The sequence below is a fragment of the Coturnix japonica genome, chromosome 4, assembly GCF_001577835.2.
Source record: "Coturnix japonica isolate 7356 chromosome 4, Coturnix japonica 2.1, whole genome shotgun sequence".
Classification (NCBI taxonomy): Eukaryota; Metazoa; Chordata; class Aves; order Galliformes; family Phasianidae; genus Coturnix; species Coturnix japonica.
This window is the reverse complement of record NC_029519.1, coordinates 8,413,645-8,438,861: the sequence shown is the minus strand read 5'-3', so window position 1 is coordinate 8,438,861 and position 25,217 is coordinate 8,413,645. Positions and strand designations below refer to the sequence as shown.

The following is a 25,217-nucleotide window of genomic DNA, read 5'->3' as shown; positions in this document are numbered from 1 at the left end:
TATCAAGGTTGGAAAACACCTAGAAGACCATCTAGTCCAACCATTCCCAATGCTTCCTGGCTAAATCATATTCCTCAGCACCACATCCAAGCGTTTCTTGAACACTCCCATAGTCGGTGACTCCACCACCTCCCTGGGCAGCTCTCTATAACTACACTTACGAAGAGTAACCAACAAAGCCCCACGCTGTGACTCAGGCACACACCCAACGAAGGGCAGATCTCTCCGGCCCGGTTCCATCGCCCCATCCGCCGTGCAGCCCCGCCCCGAGCAGGAGGAGCCCTCGGCCGAGCGCTCGGCCCTTCCCTTCCCGCTCGCCGTACGCGGCTGCGGGGCTGTCGCTAAGATGGCGGCCAAGGTGAGTGCCGCCCGGCGCGGGGGGAGGGCGGCCCTTTCCGCTCCGAGGGAGGGCCTGAGGTCCCTCAAAGCCCCGCATCCCGCCGGCTCTCTGTGTCCTGTGCTGCTCAGCTCCCGTCGTAGCCCTGCAGAGGCACCGGGTCGGGCCGCGGGGGCTGTGAGGGCACGAGGTCGCCGTGCTGTCCGGTGCCGCTGTGGGTGGGAGCTGAGGGGGAGGTGTGTGAAGCGGAGCCCTCTGCTGCGGGACTAGTGCCTGTGGGAGCTGCTTCCACACGGCTTGAGTTGTGCCTGTGCAAAATAAACACCAACCTGTAACTGCTCGGTACAGTGACACCTACTGAACGTAGCTGAGGTGATGCTGCCTTCTTTCTCCCCAGTTCTTTGTGATTTCAGTGGGAAGAGTTAAACCTTTCTGTGCCTATGCCAAGATCAGTGTCAGGTAGCAGAGCTGTTCATTGGGTTTTTAAATAGTCATGTGTTTGTCTTCAGGCGTCCAAAAGTGAAGCAATTAGTGTCAGTCAGGAATTGGAGTACTCTCACTGTTCACATTGTAGCTTTTTCTGTTACTTTTACTACAAATAAACTTCGTTGTGACTCTCTGAAGTAATCAAATCTAAGTAAACAATGTAATGCTTTCTTACTTTAAAATTTCCTGGTGGCATCTACTGGAAATGGGAGCGTTGCTTTGGTAGCATCTTGTTCTGAAGTAGGTTACTTCAGTAACAGTACATCTTAAATAGTTTTCTTTAATAATTCATATAAAGCACAGCCTTTTCCTTGGGGATGGGTGTACCTCCCTAAATCTGCTGGAGCTCAGTCTGTTTTTGCAGTTTAAGAAATGCTTCAGGTGAAGAGCAGGAAAGTTGTTGCTGATGGAAGGTGCAGATGCTTCAGTGCGTGTTGGGCTGGTGGTTAATGCACCGTGTGCCTGGGGTGCATCCCATTGGTGTCTTAAGGCAGAGAGGTAAAAAGCAGCTTCCCATGAAGCGGTATTTGAGTTCACCTCTGCGTTAAGGATTTTTCTTTTTCCAAATTTAAGTAGACCTGGAGCTGTTATGACCAGACTTTGTAACTCACACTGTAGCTGACAGGGTTAGAAAGGTTAAGCAGGTGGTTCTTCATTCTGATTTTGTCGCTTACTGTTGACACGTGGTTCTTCCAGACAGCAGTTGGACCATCCTCTGAACTGGGAGATGGCAGATTATTGCAAGTAACACTGAACTTGCCGAAACAAAAATGTCATTCACTGACTTGGAGTAGTTAAATGTTGACAAGGTTAGAACTTAATTTATTGTAAGGAGCAATGAAGGCATCAAAATGACATTGAGCACAGAACTGTGGTCATCTCTATCTCTTTCTTTGCCACTGATATTTGAGAAAATGTCTGTGTACGAAGCATTTATTGAAGGTTGCCTATTTTAGACAGGCTTTTAAAATGACTTGTTTAACCCTGTATTTGGCCAAGCACAATATAGTAGCAAAATTTTGAATGGAATGAGGTTTTATTTCTACATTAAGACTTCCTTCTTTCATCTCTCAGGTGACAAGGCTGGCTGCTGCTTCTTCCTCCCTACCATTCCTGTGTGCAGTATATGCAGCAACAGAGAAGGAATCAACAAGTCAGCTGCTGAAGCCAAACCAGGTGCGGTTCTTACTGCTTTCGTGATTTGTTGCTGTTGATTATCATTAACTTGTAAATAAAAGACATAACTGAGTATTATGTGATCACACAAAGCTCCTCCAAAATAATTGACCACTACAGCACAGATAGAAAGGAATAGTGTAAATGAGTGGAATTTTACCTTGTTTCCATCATTCTGTTGTTTTCTAGAGTTAGAGATAACAGTGTAATACTTTCTGTTAAGAAGTCTTTTCTACCGTACAATTTCTATCAGCAAATTACATGATTCTTCCTACTTGTCTTTCTTTATGCTTTTCATTAATAAAATACGTCTTTGTCACTCAGTGGTTCTACTTCTCCAAGCACGTACAATACTTTGTTTTCAATTGTGAAGAACTGACCTGCAGCCATACCTGTGTAATTAAGTTTCTAAATGTAAAAGAGCGCTATTTGATACACCGACTTTCTTTGCCGAATGGGAAGGCTGAAGATTTGTGGGTTTGAGAAGTGCTGCTCAGCGCCAGTAAATGCAGGTCAGTTCACAGAATGGCCTCCCTGCAGTAGGGTTATACTTGTGATTCCAGCTTCCAATTTACTGCTCGCCGCCTTTGAAATCAAAATACATTGAAGAACAGCCTGGTCGCTTGCAGAAGCAATTCTCTTCAATAAGACAGACAACTGGACACTATATTGGATGGTGTAAGGTAAGAAATGCCTGCCCCCAAGGTTTCCTATAATTCCTAATAGCACTAGACTAAAAGGTTAAAATATATATATATCCTCCTTGACCCTGCTGGAGTTTTTTTGGCAACTTCTTGTGTTATTACAGACCTGTAGTTTCAAATGCAAAAATGAACAGTTTCATTTTTCTCTACTGTTCTTTTAACAGTTCTCCCTGTTTTCCAGTGCAGATGTCAGAGAGCTCAAATAGATCCCTTTCAGTCGATACAAAAGTGGGTCAAGGCCAACTCACGCTGTCAGCTTTAGAAATACTTTTTGCTTAACTTTAGTGGTAAGAGTTCTGTAGGTAACTTCCTGCCAGCATAACTGTTATGTCTGGGTGTCTGAAATTCCAGGTACAGTCCCAGAAAGAGTGCTGCTTTCAAAAGACCAGGAACAGCTCCTTTAGGGAAGGCGAACAATGTGAATCCAATCGAAATGCTAAAGCAGTTTACCTTTTACTGACTGTCCATCAACAATATTTGGCAACTCTGTTATCGAATATTCTAAGCATAGAAAAAGATGTGATACCTGTCAGCATTCTCTTACCCATGAGTCAATGGCAGTTTCTTATGCTGCGGGTAGTGACGTTTTCTGCTTGTACTTTTTTTCTTAGAAATACAGCAGAGTAGCTGAAAAAAAAAGGAGTAATCAAAATGTGTATTTTCTATCAACTCTGATTGTGTTGATCTGTGAAAGTATGGCCAGTGACTAAACAACTGGAACGATTTAGTTAGAAATCTGTATCAAACTTCGATTCCACGTCCTTAACAGTGAGAGGGAGCAGTGACCTCTGGTGGCACCAAGTCACTGTTACTGCAAGCTTTTTTTTCTGTGAGAAAACTAATGATATCCTGTTAATTTCCTAAAGAAAGTAAACTTGTTTGATTTGTGTAGCAGCCTGAGGACAGGGGTGCTAATAACAGGATTAAAAAGAAGCCTTTGTAATAAGGCAAGTTGATCACTTTGAAAAGAGTCCTGCAAAATAATTGAGCACACATCTCAATACTGATGAGTATTGCTTATCTTCAGCAGAACTGAGTACCGTGTTTGCAATCTAAATGACAAAGTTAGTTTTGCTGGGCAATATTTTCTGGGGAGGTGGCAATGATATTTTGTAATGAAACGTTCTTAAGTTGCACAGTTGGGGAGCAGATCTGCTGCTGCCCTACAGTTTTGTTCCCAAAATGTTAATTTTGAACAAATTCTCATTAAATCAAAGAGAAATTGTTTAGTTAAATGAGGATGAAAATGTAAATAATATAAATGTGTTAGGCAAAAATGAGGTAGTCTCTGGAAGTTCACTGATCTGGTGGGGCTTTCTTTTAAAGTTGACTGATATTTGTCTTACTGTGTTGAGCCATACGTAGCAGCCGGCTGGATCCTACTACAAACTTCTACTTTTGCAAAGTACTTAAATTTATTTTATTATTTTTCTAGGATGCTTTTATCTTTGCTAAAAATGGAATAGTGGATTCAATTCAGTTTGGTAAAGGTAAGCAAGTCAGGTATTTCTGAATTGAATGTTCTATGTTCTCTCTCCTTGCAGCTTCAAGAACTGGTCTAACCAGCAAATGGTACTTGAACAAAAAACAATGGGAGGGAGGGGATAGAAGTACTTTCCGGGAGTGTGGGAAAGAAGATAGCTGGGGCCACTTTTAATTCATTATATCACGGTACAGTGACTCTTTGAGTAGTATTTCTCACTCCTTTGACTTTAGCTTTCTACATTTTGTGACCTTACAGTAAATACTGTTGTGGCAGATTCGGGATTTTGTGAGGGGTGTCCAAATGTTAGATCTCATTGTGATGAAGGGAGGGGCAGAGAACATGTCTTACGCTCCTGTTGCCTTGCATTTATTCTGTAGAATGTCTTTGGAAGTTTGAGGAAGGCACTGACTCTTGGATTGATGGCTTGTAGGCAGTGCTTACTTTTATGTGTAAACGTTTGAGCTTTGAGTAAAACGTTTTTACTTCCATTATTATTTCCAAAGTGGGAAACAAAGACAGAGATTAATATTCATTTGCTTTGCTTCTTTGACATTTCTTCTTCTTTTTTAATTCTAAGATGCTTATGTTTACCTGAAGAATCCACCACCAGAATTTCTTCCCAGAGCTGGCATAATTGCAATATCAGGCCTAGCTGGTGCAGTGCTGGCAAGAAAAGGTGGGGCTTCCGTACTTATTCTCACTGTTGGTGCATTGTGTATGTTGCTTGTAGTAGTTTCAGTGGTCCACAGATTTTTCTGAAATAGAGAAAATAACCAGCTAGTATTCAAAGAAAATCCTTCTTGATAAATTGAACAGTTGTTATTAAATATTTATTTTAGATGTTGGCTGAAACAATAGAGCAGAATGAAGTTTTGAACTGTAATAACATTCTGTATTCTCTCCATCAGCCACGGTGGGTATAAACTGGATGCAAACAATTGGTAGAGGTTAAACAATTGTGTTCAATTAATACGACCACTTAGCTTTATGTTACATTAGTGTCTAATTATTTGAAATATTTGGCTTTGTACAGGTTCTAGATTTAAGAAAATTGTTTATCCCTTGGGACTTACTACGTTAGGAATTTCAGTTTGTTACCCAGCTCAGGCAGTAGTAATTGCTAAGGTAAGTTTGCTTGTGTTTTAATATTGAATTAATGGATTGATTGAATGAATTATTGAAAAATGTGAGTTTAGTCACAGCATTCCAGTTTCACTTGATTTAAGTTGGAAGTTGGAATTCAAATGCATCTTCATTAAAGCACAGTATACCACAGCTGTTAGTTGTGTAACTATCAGAAGTAAATAAAGCGACTGAATTTTAAAGTGAGGTTGTGTAGCTTCTCAATTTCAGTCCTTGTTTCTCAAATGAATGAACGTGTTTTTGTCTCGCTGAAATAAAAATAAATAGAAAATAAATACAAAGTTGCTGAATTTGGCAGATGTGCAATTTGAAATACAACCACACCTTTTATAAGATTCCTTGCTTTCAAACTACAGTCATCTTGCAGTTGCCTGCCTGATTGATGTCTCCATTGTTGATATAGAAAAGCAGCACCACACTTCATATTTTGCATGAAAGAATTGTTTGCTTACAGTACCTTTCTGTACAACGACTGAATTGAAAATGTCACCGCATCTCATTCTCCTCTATAGTTTTCATAGAAGTCTTCTTGGTTCCTCGACAGTCTTTGTGTTTGTAGTTTAAAAACTGCATTTCTAAATGAAATGAATGAGGTAGGAAAGACGTAGTTCTGGTTGTTGCATTTTGGTCTTGAAATTAATCTGAATCTCTGGTTTTTGGAATCATATTTCTGGATCATATCTCAACAATACCTCTGGAATATTTAGGGGGACATAGTAAAGACTTAATTCTGTAGTTAAAATATTTGGGCAGCCTTCTATGACTAAGCTGAGCAGAAGTATTTGTTTTCATACTTACAAGTTGTTGAGAATTACAGTTTCTCAGGAGGCAGTGGGGGAACTTCATTGGATTATTAGAGTGGGATTTAAATGTCAGGGTTGGAAGACATAGAAATGAATAGAAATTCTGCAGTGGAGTCTTAAGTCCTTGTTTTCCCATTTACTTGTGTCAACTTGTGCAGCTTTTCTGTAGTTGTAGCTATGAAATATTCTGAGTCTACAGGACACTTGTAAAGTTTCTCCATGGTTTCTGCATTGTTAGAAAATTACTTTTCTAAAATCTGAAAGACTGAAGGATTCAGGTGTGTAAAGCAGAGCACTGCTCGCTTACATGGATTGGGTCATCTTATGGTGGGGATTTTTTGTTTGTTTTTCTTCAGTCTTTTATATTACTGTCTTGTATTAATAATATTACTGTCATTTGCAGAATAGTGAGGCAAGTCCGGATTCTTTCATAGTTGTTGTTTCGGTCAATTGTTCTAACATTAACAAAACACTGTTCTTTAAGTATGTTTTGATTTTGTTTTGGATAGATGGGTATATATAGCATACAAGAGCTATCTGTGGATTTCTAATACCAATGTAAGTATTATTTAGGACTTGCTTGAAGAAAAAATAAATATACATTTGATTTTGAGAAGCAGATGGTTAAAGTATGTCCTATTCAGCATGGTGTTGAGCATATTCTCATGAATTGTGTTGCATTTGAGTGGTCTACATATCTGTTGTTGTTTTTAAAGCTATTATAAAATTGCATTTTTTTTTTTTTAATAGGTAACAGGGAAAAAGGTAATTTCTGCAAGCCATAAAACCTACGAGGCTGTACGATCCCTATGGGCCCAGAAGGAAGATGCCTCCAAGGTAGGCTTTCTGAAGTAATGACTGCAGCTTGTGAGTTCAAAGGGTGAAGAAAGTAAGTGAGAAGGTCCTGCTGATAATGTTTAAGATCACTAATTGTTTTAAGTGAAGTACAGAAGACTGTCTGATGGTTTTATAATTTAAATATTTAATTAATGTATTATTTATTACACCGTTCAGAACAGTGGAAATTGAAATCCTCTGTGTGCTCTCACAGTGTGTGTAAAATGCACAAGACTGAGCTCTTACTGCTCATTTTTTAGCATAGCAAAGAAGAATCACTGTAGATGTGACTAACTTGTCTTTAAACATATGAATGAAGAAAACTCATGAAGGAAATGAAGGAAATAAAAATTTCTCAGTCATCTTAATGTTTAGGAGTATTTTGCTTCAAATGTATGGCGCTACTCTGTGTTAGCTTAATTTTTTCCACTTGGTGAAGCCTGTAATCAAAACAGCATATTCCTTTCCATTACTAGGGAGACATGATGATTGGTCTTTCTCCCTTCTGTTAGCTAAGGATAGAATAGAATCATTAAGGTTGGAAAAGACATCTAAGATCATCTAGTCTATCAGTAGTAAGTAGTCTAGGGGTTTGTAAGATCTATGTATGGGAAATTGGTAATCACAGCCTGAACCTGTGATTAATCAGCTGAGGCAAGTTTCAGGTCAGCTGTGGGAGCACAGGTGAGAGTAATTTAGCTGTGCTCCTGGAAGGGGTGGATCTTGACCCCACCTCCTCTAGACCTCATTTAAGGGCTGACCACCGCTAAGGCAGCATCTCTTGGAGATTGCTCCTTGGTGGAGGTTGCCTCGGTGTTTCCCAGCAGACTGAAGGCTTCCATACGGGTGAGTTTTTCCTGTAAATAACATTTGGGTATTTACTACCATTTTTCATTATTGTCACTGTACAGATCTACATATTTTTTCCTATTTTTTTTTGTCTTTGTAAAAGCTGTAGAGGACGATGACTTCTTTGTGAAGCACTTAGAGGGTCTCAGGTTAAAACAGAGCATCAGATTTGAATATACACTCATGGAAAAATGAACTTGCTGAAATGTGAGCTTCAAGTTAGAGTATCAGAGCTGTTGGGTTTTTTATTGCAGTTTATCTTTTTTATAGGTCCATCCAGTGCATGCAGTCCACTAATGTTACCAACTGAATGTCACTGCATGATGTCATTGCGTTATGTCATACCTGAGAGTAATTTTATAAAATACAAGCTTTGAGATAACCTTATTTTGCATTAATGTTTGTTCACAGCTTCAGCAAGAGTCAAAATTGGTTACTCAAGAAGATAAAAAGAAGAAAGAAATATCTAATATACAGTCTGAATCTGCTATTGAATCACGATCATCTAACAGGACAGACTGTTCTCCTATAGAGTCCTGGAGTACTAAAGATCCACTGCCTTCATCAGGTGAATGAAAAATTCCAGTTATAATCTCAGGTCCAATATAGAAATTCAATGCATATTTTGAGTTACTCGGATACGGTTTGTACTTATCCTTGCTGTAAAATAGAACAGACTGCCATAGCTTATTCTCAAGATTATACTGAAGACAATATCGTTTAACAACTACAGGAATATTTTAATTTTCTCACTGTGCATCCTGTCACAGTTTCAGAATTCTTATACGTCTTTGATTTTTCCATCAATAATGTTTTGTTTCACTCCATGTGATGTGGGTTGTGTTATTTCTCCAATAAGTTTCTCTACTGTTTCTTACAGGAACAGTGAAGACAACAAAGTTTAAACCTGACCCAAAACTTATGGACCATGGCCAGTCCAGCCCGGAAGACGTGGATATGTACAGTACAAGAAGCTAAGACATCTGATTACAAATCATTGCAAAGTATTTCAGATAAGGGGGAGGGAAGAAGGGAAAGAATAAACCTTGTGATTCATACTGTGTGAGGTATAACTTAATCAGGTATTTTTGTATATTCCAAACTGTATTATTGACTTACATAATTCTGTTCAATGAATATTTTGTTTCTCACTACTTACAAGCAGTGAGAATTCACTCGTATTCAGTGTCATTGCTGCAACACTGAGAAAATGAGATTTGTCTGGGTCTTCTCACAATGAAGTTTCTCTGTGCCAAACTTGTTAATAAATGTCATTTCACAAAAGGTATTTGAAAAGGTGAACATCTCTATATTTCAGCTCAGATGTTCACTGATAGAAAGGAGGAATGTCATGAATAGGGTGAGAGAGGCTTCTTTGTTTTTCACCTTAAGCTCTAGGATGAAGAGCAACTCTTAATGGCCTGAGTGCCCTTAACTGATGACTTTATCATATGTGTTACATTATCTCTAATGCTTACGTAAACAAATCACTTTTTTTCCTTCATTGCTGAGTCATTTGTTCTCGTTTGCCTCTTTCACAAATGTGAATGGAAGCTTGTGCATTCTTGTTTTGTATTTAAATGTCACTTATGTCGGGAAACAACTGATCTTTAAAACATATGTGATAGACTATGCATTAGTTTTTATGTACTTCTAATAACTTGAACTGTATGCAAATTGGTGAATCCATGAAGCTGATGCTGTTTGATTTATATAGAGTGGATAAGTAGTGTTTAGAAAAGAGCTTGAAAGTTTAAAGTAAGAAATGTGTGGATGGTTGAAAGTGCTGATAAACTTCTAAAAATGCCAAAGTAATAAATAGAACAAAAAGTGAGAATGCCGCGACAGAACAGGTAGTTTGGTTTATGTCTGAAACCTGAAAAGAAACACTGCTTCACATGAATGTATTTTCAGCAATGGGATTTGAAGGGATATTTGTCCTGTTCTACATAATAATAGATTTCACTGACTGATTCCTTCTTATGAGGCCACCACTTCAAAGTCAGTGCTCCTAGTGTCACTGTAGGGCTAACAGAACTAGTGAGGAGATATTGCACAGTGGAACATGCTCAAAGCACAAATGCTGAATGAACAAATGAACCAAGTAAGGCTTTTGTGTTGGTTCAGAAATAGATGTATCGATATTCTGTAATCCAGATCTCAGGTGAAGTGTTTGCTCTGTACAGAATTCAATACAAAGTAAAGTCAGTAAATAAAAGGTTTAAAGAAAAATAATTCTATTAATCAAACTCGCTTGCAATCCATGAATTAGAATTTCGTGTATTTTGTTTCCTTAATCACATACAAGGCCAACGAAACTGCCATGCTTCAGGCAGAAATCAGAAGATATTAAGTCAGTCTGCACAGAGCTCTGGGACACAATACGTAACAGTGTTCCCCTACAGAGAGAGCAGTAGAAAAGTTAGGAAGGCAGGAAGGGAAAGTATTTAAAGGAAGATCATTTTGAAATTCTAGATGGGATGGCAGGAATTATCTGCCTCCGTATCTGGTCTGTTGGTCAGCTTCTGGATTAAAAAATGAAGGCAAAACCACTTGCTCTGCACCTGGATTCTATTTAAATTCTAACTTAGGTCCTTTGTGTGAAGCACTTCCACAAGTCAACAAGAAAGGTAAGATGATAAAGGTTTGCATGGTTTACTGTGGTGACATTTTTTAGGACAAAGTATGAAAAAGCTGTGTATTAATCTCTTGGGAAGAGGGTAGGAGGCTTCATTAGGGAGATGCTGAGGAATGAGCATGTGTGTCCCTTCCAGGCAGGAGCAGGCCTTAAAAGTTCGTCCTCTACCAGAAAGCAAAAAAAGCTGCTCCAGTCCTTTTAATTTCAGGGCATTAATGCTCCTATCTCATGATAGAGACAAGACTGGGAAAGGTTTGTTGGAGTTCTTAATGGTTAAGCTGAGCAGTCTTAGATGCTTCATCCGAACAGTTTGTCTTATAAGTCCTGACTTCAGAAGAAATTCATGCTGCAAAAGGACACGATGCACAAAGCTGTGCCTATGCTGTAAAGCAGTCTTTAATTACTCCTCAGGACAAAATTGTGATAAAACTGTGTTTCACAGTTAAATTGTTGTTCTGAAGCCTTGATGCATTTTCTGGGATATATCTTAAAATTCTGCTTGTACTCACTTTGATGAATAAATAGTGTGAGGAATACAGTTCTGGCATTCTTAAGAGCAGTATTGCTGTGTTACTTCCTCCTGGTGCAAGGGAGGATCTAGGTAGCATGAGTGTGTGAAGCTTTTGTTCCGCCTCAGGATTTGTTCTGCTACTGTCACTTTTTAGCAGTTTCTTTGTCAGTTGGGATTTCTCTGTTACATGTTCTCCTCCACATGAGACAGGGATTTTGTTTGTTTTCTGACAAGTGTTTTTTGTTCAGGATCCCCACAGTCAAAGGCCTGGGACTAAAATCAGAGGCCTGCATTTCTGCGCTGAAGCAGATACAGCCTAAGGATCTCGAACCAAAGAAGAGAAGGCAAAAAATGTATGAAAAGCTTTGCATCCTTGCTGGATGTGTTTTCTGCTTTCAGGAAGATGACAGCCAGTCTCTCAAGGGGTGTTTCTGCAACCTGGAGAATAGATGTTAATAGCATAATAGTTCTATGTTAGCGTGAACTGATGGAGTCAGTCTTGTCCACCCATGTCAGACACTTGAGAGGTTAAAAAATAAGATAAAATCAGAAATTTGGGATATGTTTGCTAGAAGAAAGGCAACCACATCAGACTGCTAGTCTGGTTTTGTAAAAATGTTGAAATGGTGATGAGTCTTCATTACTCAGATTGTGTTCTCAGAAGTATTTGTTGGTCAGATCTGAAATGATGTTGTCCTTCTTCAGTGGAGAGATCTAAAGCTCCACATTCTATGTGGCTTGTTCCTGATAAGTAGAAATAACTTTAGACATGTCTCTGTATTAATTATGGCAGAGGACCTGTGCAGTGGCTTTAAAAACATGGCTTCGCGTGTACCTTACGACACACTTGTGAGTCCTGTTTTTAAGTCTGTGTGCCTTACAGTCTTTGTAATAGGTTCAGTATGCAAACCTGTTGAATAATGAGAAGGTAACCTAAGCACACCTGGTAGGTTGCATTGCAAGACATGGCTTTATTAAATGCTAGTGAAACACCTTTACATATTTCAGAGGCATTTTATGGCCATATAAACTTACAGCTTATTCTAAAAGTGCAGTTGAATTTATACAGTACCACAACAAAGGTAAGAAAGTAGGCTGTAATTTTTTTGATGTATATTTTGTATTTTTGAAAAATCCAATGTCTCTTAAAGAACTGGATCACATGGCAATATTTTATAATATGCACATTTTTCAATTACTGTGTGGTTTTTTATTTATAATTGATTGTATTGCTTATATCGAAATTTGGCATTTGTTGATGCTATCCTTTTATTAACTGAAACAGATTGTGATACTTTATTTTGTGATGATATTGTGAAGCATCTGAAAATAAAGGGTGATAAGGTGCTTTTCAACATTAACTCCTGTGTTTCCTCAACTCTAGGGCCAATTGTCAGTTCCTTTTCTTTAAAGTACGTCTTAAAAGTTAAGTGGTAAACGTGACCAAGTAACAGATTTTTCACTAATGTTGGGGAGAAGAAAACAGTTCTCTCTTGTGAAGTGCAAGAACAGCAATCCTGGTAGAAGTCATCAATACATATCCATGCAGTGCAAACATGCAACATGTTAAAACTCAGTTTTCAGTTGTTTGTGTGTGTTGAATAATGAAAAGTGCTTCCATCTTCTTTTCTTGGATGATTTCAAGAATACTGAAGCTCAGGACTGAGAGAAAAAAGGGCTTTTACCATAGTGGAGGAATGGCACGTTCTATTTAAAGCCTGAGACATAGAAAATATATGTACTTGAGTATGACTCCATGATAATCTTCCAGGTAAAATAATTTCTCAATCCAAATGTCAGTAAATAATGTTATGTGTGGTATGAACTACAGTATGACTGCCTGAACAAAAACCTGTGTGAACAAGGAGTGTGCCCATTTTAAATGTGATATTGTCATTATTATTCTTGAATAACTTGGTAGACATTGTAAAGGTTGTTTTAATACATCAGCGTAGCTAACTTTCAAAGCAGTATTGTTTGAAGGATGTACCAGGCATTGATTTTTACAGATAATTATTTATCCTTTGAAAAATAAAGGTTAATTTTTACCTTTCATTAGTCATTTAACTGTGCGTGGTGTGTCTTTGTAAGCAGCTAGTTCCCAATTTTAAAAAAATAAATTAAAAAAATGTGTGCTTGTGTTTTCTGAGTTATGAGGAATTGTCCTTAAAACTAATGTTTGTACTTAAACTACAAGCCAGCTAAACTCTCACAGACTTTGGGGGTATCTTCATTTATTGTTGTTTGTTCTTCAGGATGACAAGGCATTCACTCAGAGACTTGCTGATCGAGGATATTACCGGACAGAGAATTATTTTCAGGGAACAAGTATTTAACATTAAGGTAGGACAAAATTGTCCTGTGCTCTGTGTGTGTGTATGTTTTGGCCTACTATGGATATTGCATGAGTATTGTGTAAACTAAGTACAACGTAACTAAAGTAATCCTTTACATTAACAGTATATTGAGGTACTGAACAGACGGTCTAATTTTGAAACTTATCTACTCAAAAACATTTTTAAGTTGTGTTTTTGAGGAGAAATGCCCTTCTAAATGCTGTACAGTTGGTCAGCAGGGAAGATTCTAGTAAGCCTCTAAAAAGTTGTTAAGGGAAGGCAATTGGAAAAGATGCCACGTTCCTGTCCAAGTTGTTGATGAGGTGCAATTTTAGAACAGTCCTGTATTGTTAACCAGGCAAATTTGGAAGCAGCTTGTGGTGCAGGTGTCAGAGCCAGGCCTGAAATAAAGCTGTCACAGAATCAGAAACATGAGACTGAAGAGGTCCTGAGAAAACCAAAAGTAAATCTTCATGTAAAATAAACAAGTTTTTCTGACGTACTAATTCACTAAAGTCACAACAAAATACTTGCAGAAATTCCTATCAAAGAACACCTTAGAATAGTTTGTTCATGCAGTAGAGTGGCAGAGGAACAAACAGCATCAACATTCATTGAGGTGAAATTAGTAACTGTAACCCCAGTTTCTGATTCTGGAGAGCACTGCTCACTTCCTAGATACTGAGAGATTTATTTGTTTTAGTAGTGAACAAATGTTCTCACTTGGTTCTTGCCAGAACATATACAGGACTCCTTAACACAGACCTCTGCCTAGCTATGTTTTAGGCATTAACTTTTCAGAAAGACCAATAAAGCGCAGTCACTGAAGTAGGTATATAGATATTGTTTACTTATTTTTCTAATAATATAGGGAAGGAAGTCCATGGTATTTAGCTTTATGGACTTCTGATGTGTTTTTAAAACACTGTATGTTCAAGGAACTCTATATTCAAATACACTCAGAGTTGCTATCTTGAAAAGGCAAGGTACACCTGAAAGGAGAACAGATAAACACTTGTCACATACCTCAGCATGTTGAAAGTCATGTTGTTAAAGGAATTCTTTTCATATGTATTCAGAAATTGAAAGGGTAATGAACATTTTATGGAAGTACTAGCTTACCGTAAGATGAATTACAGTGGAGCAATTGTCAGGAAGTGGTATCTGATGCAAGTTAATTAGTAATTTTTTATAGAGAATGATGCTATAAAGCAAGCTCAAAATCCATGATCTTTGACTTGCTGTGGTCAACAGCAGCAGCAGGAACTACCAGCATCTGGGAAAAGCCGTCTGTTATCACACTTGGCTTCAGGATGTCTGTCCTTAAAGTCTTGTTTTTCATTCTGTTGGTGGCTGGTGATTGTCTGAGTCAAGAACGTAAGAAATGCATTTTTGCTTTATAATTTGCTAGCAGAATAATATTTCTATTGAATACTTGCTAACCTTTAGTGGTACTCCTGAAATATTGCAAGCCCAGTGGCATTGCTTCTGAGTTCTCCTAACTACTTAGCTAGAGGTAATTTTGAATAATGGGAGAACAGTGAAGTATTAAGATTTTGTGTGTTAACTGCTTGTGTGTGCTTGTTATAAAGTGTTCCAAAGAATTTGAGTTCTGTACTGCCCAGTGCCTTGGACCGTTTTAGCCAAGTGGTCAGATGGGATGTATTTTAAACAAGTAGGACAGTTAGCTTATTTTTTAAGTTGGAAGAAATACTCAGTATGTGGATTTTTAAAAGTTGTACATCCATTTTATAGAAAGTAAATTTTGGATTTTTGGGGGGCTGACATGAAGGAAATGATCAGTTATGAAGAGCATGATGCCAGAATGTGCTGAAAAAATGTTTTACATGAAGACTTAACTATATGGAAGTATTTCTGACTCGGTTACATATAGACACTGGATGGGACTTCCTGTTTTATGGGAAGATTTCTTATAAGTGCTCTTTAACCATTTAAAAAGAAAAACTATTGTTATATTGTAATTGACTCAGCAGAGTGTTTTTTAATAAAACTGAATATTATAGCGTTAATTCAAAGGTCACGCTTTAAAAGTTTATCTTACTGTGAAAAGTTATGCAAATAATATTCAGCTGTATTGGTTGTTGGGTTGGTTGTTGGTTATTTTCCTGGATATCATAATGGTACTTAGCCTTGCAATATACAGTCTTTCAGTTCTGATGACCTTCCTCACCTTTTCCAGTGGTGCCTTTTAGTTGATCATTTAGTTGTATATTACACGTAAAGATTTCAGGTGTGTCCCCCTAAATCTTAGACTTTACCAGCTTTGTAACAGAACCTCCGGCTCAGTTTGCAGCTTGTTGGTGTGAATGATGAGTACAGCATTCAGGCCGCATCCTATGTAAGACAGAAACAGATAGCAAAGAATGAGTAGGGTTGTGAAGGGCTGAAATGACAAATGTGGTAACTTCTAAGGTTTGACAAAAGTTTCCTGGTGAGGTAATTATTTTTAGATGTAGTACTGTAAGCAGTTGACTTTTGGAACATACTTTACAACCCACAGTGCATAGATAATAAAAGAGTTGGAGGAGAAGCTACATTAATGCAAAAGAAATCCTTTACTATACTAAAATGAGGAAGAATAATCTAAAAGCAAACCCCACAAAAAGGTTTTGCTTGGGATTGTAGTCAGAGAATTTGAGTCCCAAATGGGTTTTGTGATTTCTAGTTCTTACCAATGATCCAGAGATTATACACAGTACAATTCATATATAGCCACATTTAAATAATGTGATTAAAATTGTAATCATATCAACCATATGCTTTGCTGGCTATCTGGAAGGTTGTAAATTCAGAGTAATTTTAGCTGGTAAGCCTTAATTTCTCCAGTCATTTCAAAAGTTTTAAGGGACAAGTCACTGGAAATTAAGATACAGTATTTTTTGCAGAGTATTTCATATGAAGCTTAAATTTCTGATGTAACTGGAAATACACCTCGATAACAGTATCGTATAGCACCATATAAGGGGCTTAAGCTGTTTTTCTTTGTTGTTGTTTTTAATTTACAGCCAACTGCACTGGAGTTGATGACTTTGGTGACTGTCGTAATAGTGGCAGCTTCTGTCCTGCCAATGTTCCTTGTCAATGTAAAAATGAAAAACCTTTTTGCAGGTAGGTCGTAGTGGTCTTCTTCGTGTAAATGTGCTTGTGTAATATACTGTTAATAAAGAACAAAAATTAGACCCAAATTGACAAATGACGGTAAATGTTGATCCTCGTTCACAGTCTGCATGAAATCACAACTGCTGGAAAGCATCACAGCTGAGATCTGAACGTGAAGCTCTTTTTTTTAACAATATGTAGTTAATAGTTTTCTGTAATCACTGCCCACCTCAGTTTCCCCACAAATTGCTATTGTCTTGAATATTCTGCCTTACACCTGAAATATGTAGTAATGTGGGTTTTTTTTCTCAGATTAATCAAAATTAATGTGTTTTTTTAAAAAAAAATCATGTATTTAAACATCTTATTATCCTACATGTGCTGCTTATTTCCTTTTAAAACAAAAATCATCATATGAGTAGAAAATGTGGTGCTTTTGGTTGTTTTTTTAATGTATAATTTGTCAGACTTGTAGGAAGTTTGCAAGAAAATAACTGGTCAGAATTAGGAAGCTCATCTAATTAACTAATTGACTCAAAGAAATAATTTCTCCGTGACCCAGTCATAACGTTCTGTTCTTTATGTGCAGCTGACCTCCTGTTTTAGCCAATATATCAGATTAGACTGAATATACTGCCTAAATTTTCCTGCAACACCAGCAAATAAAATGCTACTTGAAACTATAAATGTATATATTTATATCATATCCAGCTCAATATAGGCATTGCATATAAACTGAGGTATAAGATTTCTGTGTCTCTGTTCTGGAGATAGTGAAGGTTTCACCTGCTTATGGATGGTGAAAAAGATCTTTGACCCAGAATTGATCTGTGACTACTAAAGTTATGTACTCTCTTCTCAGCAAAGCTTTTTACCTTGGAATTACTGCAGTGCCAACTTGGATATGAGGCTCATGGTTGAGCCTGACCCTGTATTTGCATCATATCTAGAATAAGATGGGTAGACATTCTCAGATCAGAAACATCTTTAGATAAACTGAAAAAATACTGAATCTCTGGACTCCTGCAGTGTCCGTTAGTGAATAATTCTACAATAAGATCTTTTTGTTGTTGTTGTTATTTACATTTTAGCAACATCATTTTAATTTGAATGTTTTATTTGCAGATGTGATTACTACAGAGAGGGCTGGATGGAGTATTGGTACATGGGCCCCAAATGTAACCAGCTTTGGAACACACTGGATTTTATACTAGTAACTATTCTTCCTGCAGTAGCCCTGGTTTTCTTAGTTGTTGCCATATATCAGTGTGTTTACTACTGTAAAGGTAAAAAAGCCAGGTAAGTTGCTGTGGATACAGTTAAAAAGATTTTTATCATCAAAACTAAAGTAAAGCAAAAGAAGTCTTGTATTCTGATTAATTTGCAACCTCTTGATATTTAGATCAGCAAGTTTACCATGTAGCGTCCTTTACCAAAGTATTCCTTTCGCAACTTAATCCTAAATCAAACATCTTAAGTTATTCATCTTTTACCACACTATTCACAACATCACTCAAAGTCATTGTTTCTCTTCCTTAAACAAGTTGTAAAGATTAATATGTGCATTTACTACTTTTAGCTCAAGACTACCAAATCTTTCTTGCTGATGTATTTATTTGCTGTGAAGAACTGGCTTGCTTTCCTCATGTTCAAAAACAAAAAGGGAAACCAGACTGCTAAACACTGGCAAGTCTTGCAGATTAAACACTAACCATTGGCAATTTGAGCTTTTCTTTGCTTTCAGCCCTTTGTCTTTGTTTACACTGGAGTCTTTCCCAATTCCATACTAAATATTTCATTTTTTTTCCATCTTTCCTTGTGTCCTGTTAGCATGTATTCCTGGTGTGTCCTGTGTTATTGAAGAGCTGCAGTATTACATAGCTTACATGTATCAATGCCCCAATAAATCTCAACTGATGGTACAGTTTCCGAACAAATCTGCTGCCCAAAACAATTCATTATGACCCACAGAACTAATACTAATGCTATGAATTCATGTTCTTCCTCCACACCAGGAAGCAGACAAATTCCCCATACCATGAAGTACACCATAACCCTGCATTTAGTCATGAACCGTCTGGTAACCTGGGACATGCTTCTCAGCCACCACCAAGGGTAAGAGATGTTGTGTGCTGCATATCACACACGTGTTCTTCTTTCTAGTGGAAATTGAATGTGACCTCGTGGTCCAGCAGAATGGTGTATGAATAGCATAGAGTTGCCCTCTTGTAAAACTAAAGATAACCTGAGTTTAAGATCTTACTTTTGTTTGTCCAGTACTTGATTTCCAAGATTGTCTAAATGGTGAAGTTCTTCATTGAACGTGAAATACATTTAGCCTGCACAGGGGAAAACAAAGAACTGGGTATTACTTAGGAACCATATCCAAATAAATGTTTTCTGTTAGACCAGTTAGAGTGTCAGTGTTAAAAAGAGAGAGAACTTGGATATGAACTCAAGCCATATATTCTGGCCTCTTTCCTTGTTTCATCACTGTTTTCTTCTAGCTGCCAGGTTGAGCTAGTTTCAGCCTGATCAGCTCATAAACTTGGTCATTACATGCTGTTACTGGTAATAGTGCCCGTGCAAGAAAAAGGGTAGGAGTACACAGCCAGAGAGGAAGAAATCGTTACTGTCAGATTTGAACCCATCGCTTGAGGAGCTGCACCTACAGTTTCATTTGTTTATTAGCTACATGTCCCCAGAGGAAGGACTGGCTGAACATGTAGTCAGGCTGGAATTTCAGAGTCATCAGTATTGATATCTGTATGAGAAGAGACAGTGTAAGAAATGACTGTTCTGTTTTTAATGCAGTGTCAAATGAAACCAGGTGGAAGTTCTAAGCAAAAAAAAATAGTGCTTTTTGGAAAAGTAAGTAGTCCAGCAATATTCTTTGAATGTGAACCCATGAAAGGCCAGGCATTGCCTTCTGGACTAGGTTAACTGTTGTGCCAGGTTCCTCCACTAGGCAAGGTGTATTTTACAACAGAGGTTCTCACTTGAACTGGTGGTTAGCATGAGAGAATGTGGATAAATGCCTTTCAAAATCAAAACAGGAAGTATGAAATAAAAATAAAGATGGAATGTTTTGGTGTGTTGGTATTCACTTCCTCATTCTGTATTTGAAGTGATTATTTTATTTAAAGAGAGTATATACTGTCTGAGGACACTTTATGAGCTATAGAGGAAAAAAAAAAGGAGGGAATGTAGTCGGCTTTATTATTTTCTGTTAAATACGTTTGTGAAGTGTTAATATCTTGGAAATTTAGTGTATTAATGGGAAAAAAAATGGTAAGAGCTGCCTTCACCAGCAGGTGGTGCTGCTTAGTTTGTAAATAATTCTGAATATCATTTAATTAATGCTATAATTTTCAAGGTGTGAATTAGACCAAATGTTGCATGTTTAGTTGAGGAAAGAAATCTTGTTGTAAAATGATCTATTCTGGATGATGGCTGTAGTATATCCTACTTTCCCATAATCCAGACAGTACATTGCAGCCCAGAGACAGATGTTTCCGCCTGCCTCATCTCCCTGTTAGATGTGATGGTCATGCAAATGTGAGCTGCCAACGTGGCAGCCTTATGCACGTATTATTCTATGAACTAGGGAACCTTAAACAAAGCTGCTTGAGGGAGGCGAGAGAGGAAACTGATTTGTGTCTTAGTTTCAGCTGGGACAGGGTTGTTTTCAGAGAGTCTGGTATGATAGCTCCAGCTCTTGCTCTTGCAAGTGATCTTCCCTGAATACTGCTCCTCTCCTGAGGGTACTGTATTTTGAAAATTGCTTCAGGTCTTTAGATTCTTAATCAAAGATACCTTTAGCAAATTAACAAAATTCATTAGTTTCATGAAGAGTATATAACAGGCTTGTTGTTTCCTCGTGATGTTTTCATTCTTCCTCTAGAAATGTGTCTGGGAAGATAGAAGCCAGTTTAAATTAAGCAGCGATATTCATTGATTTTCATTATCAATCACTGCATTTAGTTTTAGACTCGGTGTTGCATAAATCTGAGGTAGATCCGCTGTTATTTATGGAGTGGCATTTTCTTGCAATGCTTATATAAAAGAGACTCAACAGAACTCAGTGGAGTCAATAAGACCCTTAATACCTAGTTTACCTTAACTGCAGACTTACCTGGGTACTTCTCTGTTATGTCTTAGGCGTGTGTTTTCCACGTTACTCAAATAAATACTTAAAGGTCTTCCTTCTACTGAGTCTTTTAGGTAAATTGAATTTATATATGTTAAAACACGTCTATAGTGTTTTTGTTATGTATTTTGTTACCAATGAAGAAGTCATCCTATACATCTTTCCACCGAAGACAACTGTGAATATAACATACCTAATGAACTACTTCTGTAATTCATTATTTTGCTGTGTGCAACTCTTTCATATAGGCCGCCTGGACTGGGCATCTGCCTAAAGCTGTACTGAGAAGACAAGATTTTGATGATCTCCCAGGCCCAAGTCACTTAGATAATTCTAGGTATGCTGTTATTTTTCCATCTTTTCTTCTTCTTTTATTTTTTTAATCATTTTCACTTTATCAGTTTTCAAACCTAAGTATATTTTCTGTGTAGTTTTGCTAGCGACGTGACAGGCGTCCAGTAAACATCTAAGCATTTGACTAGGTAGCTTGAATATGTTATTTTGAGGCTTGAATGTGATAGAAAAGGTTGTAAGTATGAGCTGGCAGACAGGACTAAATTTGTCAGCTTTCTCTGTATTACTTCAAATTACATTGGTATTATGTAATGTTTTTAAAGTATGTTGATGTAGTCTGCTTTCCTAATATAATACTAAAATGGAAATGTTGGTGTGAATTTCTTTCTGTAGCTAAATTCTAGAGTACTGGTTTATCCAAAGGCAAAAGTATGGTTTTACTCTCAAAATGTTAATTATTTTTTAGGAAACAATTTCCTTCATTTTGCTTTCTCACTGTAATCTTTGTCACCAACACCTGCCCACTGTTGCATGTACTACCTGCAGCTTTTGCAGAGAACGAGACAAATGAATGATAGCAGAACATTTTCCTCTTAAGCAGCAGGGTCCTACTGCAGAAACGGTCTGATATTTTGGTCCATCAAGAAGACCTGATTTATATATTTCTTCATAAATATGAACATGGGAAATGTTGATGATTGACTTATCGTGACGTATTATGGCACCGGTCAGTGTTAGCTAAAAAAAATAAATAAATCCCAAATGAATATGTCTTTAAATTCACTTTTGCAAGATCAGCAGTCTTTTGCAGTAAAAGAAACTTAAAAGACAGAACCATTTGTTGTCTTACTGCAATAGCCTCGACGTAATGTATGCAGTTAACAGGCTTTATCATTTTTATTTGTTTTTTATTATTTAAACAAATACTTCAACTAATTTATATTATACAGTTCCTTCACAACAACATCTTTCTTTTGCATAGTCCCAGGTATGTTCAGTCACCGAGACCAGACTATCTTTCCAGCCAGCAATCCCAACAGTATGACAGCATTAACTATCCAGGCAACAACAGAACTTATGAAGGTTATACGGAGGAGAGGCGGTATTCGGTATGTATAAAAAACACACTTACAGAACAGTCAGTTTTTGTCATAACTCAGATTGATCAAATTTGTGTTGCCAAATAAGGATGTGAGTTAATAAAAGGCCTAAAAGTTCTTCTTCCTGTACAGATATTGTAATAATATAATACAGGGATATTTCATACCTGCCAATTCCATTCTAAACTACATTAATTTTATAGCATAATAGAATAGAGCAGTTTGCTTGGAAGGGGCCTTTAAAGAAAGTGTCTGCTGAGATGTTTTCACATGTTTCAGAACCTGCTTCAGTTTGTGTATACAAAGTATAATAAATTGTTTGTATAGAAATAATTTTTGAAAGCTCTTGGTGAATTCACTTTCTTAAGAACTACATATGTCCAGATACTAATAAAAGAAATATAGAAATGTGGATTAGATACAACATATTTTAATAGCAAGACACCATACACTAGGAAGTGTATGCCATGCTAACAGTTGAATTCTAATCTCTTTGCAGAGATACTAATACCAGTGCTTCCTTGATCTGAAGTATCTCAGAATGCTGCATGATCAATGAATGAGCAGTCCAAACGCTGAGAGATCAGTAAGGCCTTGTGCACCTGGAACACAGAGAAAATAGTAACTTGTAGAGAGCACTAAAAGTCATTTTATAAAGTATAGAAGATAATTACAAAACAAAACATAATTACAAAACTGTTATCTGATTTATTTACTGTATGCTTTATGAAAGTTTATCCTTTTTTGGATACGTGATTGAGCAGTTTATACATCTGTTCGTAGGAATCACTTAAATTGTTGCACATCTATCTGGACAGAGATTTTTGTGATTCACCTTGTCATGTGCCTGACAAGTACCTGTTAGAGAAAGCTGCCTTTTCTCAGAGGAAGCTCGTAAGAAAGAAGAAAGTCTTCCCAAAAATTCAGTATGAGAGCTGACAAATACACATGCTAATCATCGTGCTTCCTTCATTGCTGTGGGTTTAAATCTAAATTAAAAAGAACGGAGAAGTTGCATTTTTCCTTATTTCTCAGGAAGGCTTGTCAGAAACAGCTTCTGCCCAGTACAGTTCTTCCATTTGCCTTTTCCATTTATTTGTGATGGTTACTCCACTCTGTGCCATGATCTCTATCCATATGCTAGCGAGCAATGGTTCCTTATATAATGTTTTTAATAAGACCACAAACTTCTCTGACTGAAATTATGGAGATTCTTCAGGACACTTTAGTGTGTAGCACCTGTTGTTCCCTGACAGGCATTTGCTTTTCTTCTTCTTTTCCCCAAAAGAGCCAATAGTTAAGGGAGAAAAGCAACAGATTTCATACAAGCTTGGACATTAATTCAACTCTGTATTCTTGCTTACTCCAGTATCCCAAAGAGTGAAGCAAAAGAGAAGGAAGGTTCTGTTGTCAGGTGTAGCCACCAAGTCCACTGACACCAGCAGCGCTGCACGAGTGTAATCAAGGCATTTATGTTCTCATTTACTCCAGATGCACTGAGTACTGAAATTCTGGCTAATACAGCAATGTGAGCCCTGCAGTCTCTTGTTTCTTTTTCACTTTATCTTAGTCACCTTGTTGAACCTAACAGCTTAAATGTTTGGTTTTTTTCCTCTAAAAATACAGTCTTTCTTTGTAACGTCTTTGGTGAATAATGAAAATAAATGAAGCTATGCAAAACTGACTGCCTTACCACTAAGAAATAAAAGATACAGAAGTCCTGAATATCATTATCTTAACATTTATTCTAAATGAGTATTTTCTTTAATGTTAGATGACGCGTGAAACAATGTGACAAAATAGAATCTTAAGGTTTTTAGAAACATGAAAATACTGACATTTCTTATTTATAAATCAGAATTCCCTCCTTGCAACCAGCTTCATGGCTCAGCTGCGTTATGGTACTTTCTATGCTCTTCACATCTGTCAGTTGTTGCCTGGACTATATTGGCTTTCCTGTGCAAGTACACTGGTAGAAGCCAGAAATCTATCCAGACCCCTTTCATTTTGCTTTCTTTTCCTTGGAAAAAAAACCTAGTGAATACATTCAGCTTCCTAAAAATGGAACTATGGCTCTGAAACAGACAGTTTCTTCATAGCTCTGTAACTTTGCTGTTGTCCTGACAGCTAAATCTCCAGCCCAAATTTGTTGTTGTTTTTGCTGTTTTCTGGTAGCAGCTATTTAATGCGGGTAGGTTTTACCAATTCTACAAATGTAATTGGCATTTCAGTCTGGACTTAAAAGATATTGAGGGCAGATTTGCAAGTTGTTAAATCACTGAATGATAGTTTTTCATGAATAGCAGAAAATGCATTCACCAAAATTCATTGAAAAGAATCCAAAGGTTTTCTGAATGTGGACTGCTTGTAAACCTGCATTATAATGTCCTCTGGGGCTCTGCGCAGCCGAGAACAATGCCTTTACATGTCAGCATTAATAATTTTCTTGCTGATTAAAGCACAAATATAAAATATTCATACTTTTAACATCCACACAATCAGCCTGAAGAAGCATCTTGTCTCACTGGAAGATGATGAAGCGTGGAAGAATTACATTACTTGAGTGAATGACTGTCCTTTCTATAGGCGTGTTCAGTGAAAGTCTCCTACTAATCATCCAGTTCCTTTTCAGTTTCTGTCAGAAATAAGTAAAAATATTTGTCATCATCTGAATCTTAACAAAAACGGTGGTGTTTAGATCTCAGGTTATCTGCTTAAGCTATTAAGACCCCAGAAAGTCAGGTACAGGGGTATCAATTTTGTCCATGAATTAATTTTTCCATCATTTTTAGCCTTCAGTAGTGCCATAACAAAAGGAACTTCTGGTTGCTACTGACCTCTGGCTCCATTCACCAATCTGTGGGTAACTGTAGAATCTGAGTGCTTGGTTTCATATTCCACCTCTCCTTTGCAAAGAAAGAGATGAGGCAGTCCTGGGTGCTGGCAAGAGAAGAGCTATCTGGAGGTATGTACTCACGCTGCTTAAATTAAAATGAATAAATTTTCACAGAGGATGAAGCTTTCCTGTTCAGACCTCTCTGTTCTTTGTTCTTCAGGCAGATCAAGAGTTGCAGGACATCAGCCAGAGGGATAGGCACTGTTTTACTTAACCACTCATGGTCAAATCATCAGTGTTAACATCAGGCAGTGGTATGTGAAAGACAAAAAGTGAAGAAAGTGTTTGAAATAGTGCGGTGTCATTTAAAGTAATCATTACAATACCTGTTTGATTGCATCATTATGCTCT

The 25,217-nt window shown here is 37.4% G+C and overlaps 3 protein-coding genes and 1 long non-coding RNA gene across 6 annotated transcripts in view; 3 read left to right on the top strand and 1 right to left on the bottom strand.

Moving 5' to 3' along the window:
* Nucleotides 1–264: 264 nt before the first annotated feature.
* APOOL (apolipoprotein O like) lies at nt 265–13,023 on the top strand. 2 transcript variants are annotated; one of them, XM_015860323.2, is made up of 9 exons: nt 265–358; nt 1,898–1,999; nt 2,563–2,682; nt 4,139–4,193; nt 4,767–4,865; nt 5,223–5,314; nt 6,886–6,972; nt 8,233–8,389; nt 8,702–13,023. In XM_015860323.2, exons 1-9 carry the CDS (start codon nt 347–349, stop codon nt 8,797–8,799), a joined length of 822 nt encoding a protein of 273 aa, XP_015715809.1. In that variant the 5' UTR covers nt 265–346; the 3' UTR covers nt 8,800–13,023. The 2 variants fall into 2 exon arrangements, with proteins under 2 accessions (XP_015715809.1, XP_032300091.1); XM_032444200.1 differs by lacking the exon at nt 2,563–2,682 and having other exon boundaries at nt 8,702–12,331.
* A 1,494-nt stretch (nt 13,024–14,517) lies between these two features.
* On the top strand, nt 14,518–23,695 carry LOC107312688. The gene is made up of 7 exons (XM_015860324.1): nt 14,518–14,683; nt 16,333–16,435; nt 17,552–17,725; nt 18,442–18,541; nt 20,825–20,913; nt 21,853–21,979; nt 22,470–23,695. Exons 1-7 carry the CDS (start codon nt 14,533–14,535, stop codon nt 22,476–22,478), a joined length of 753 nt encoding a protein of 250 aa, XP_015715810.1. The 5' UTR covers nt 14,518–14,532; the 3' UTR covers nt 22,479–23,695.
* On the bottom strand, nt 21,744–25,059 carry LOC116653344. 2 transcript variants are annotated; one of them, XR_004306949.1, is made up of 3 exons: nt 24,948–25,059; nt 24,808–24,876; nt 21,744–24,605 (listed from the first exon to the last, which is right to left on the bottom strand). It is a non-coding gene; the product is annotated as an uncharacterized LOC116653344 (long non-coding RNA). The 2 variants fall into 2 exon arrangements; XR_004306948.1 differs by having other exon boundaries at nt 23,544–24,876.
* ZNF711 (zinc finger protein 711) overlaps nt 25,041–25,217 on the top strand; it is a 30,207-nt gene continuing 30,030 nt past the window's right edge. The window contains exon 1 of the mRNA XM_032444199.1: nt 25,041–25,120. The gene's annotated coding sequence lies outside the window, so the exon portion shown is untranslated. The remainder of the gene's footprint in view (nt 25,121–25,217) is intronic.

Bases quoted from the DNA above. Each gene is read 5' to 3' on its own strand.
- APOOL (XM_015860323.2), top strand. The intron at 4,194-4,766 runs GTAAGCAAGTCA...TTTAATTCTAAG, and splicing joins TTCAATTCAGTTTGGTAAAG to ATGCTTATGTTTACCTGAAG. The intron at 4,866-5,222 runs GTGGGGCTTCCG...GGCTTTGTACAG, and splicing joins TGCAGTGCTGGCAAGAAAAG to GTTCTAGATTTAAGAAAATT.
- LOC107312688 (XM_015860324.1), top strand. From the start codon at position 14,533: ATGATCTTTGACTTGCTGTGGTCAACAGCAGCAGCAGGAACTACCAGC. The intron at 18,542-20,824 runs GTAAGAGATGTT...TCTTTCATATAG, and splicing joins CTTCTCAGCCACCACCAAGG to GCCGCCTGGACTGGGCATCT. The intron at 20,914-21,852 runs GTATGCTGTTAT...TCTTTTGCATAG, and splicing joins AGTCACTTAGATAATTCTAG to TCCCAGGTATGTTCAGTCAC.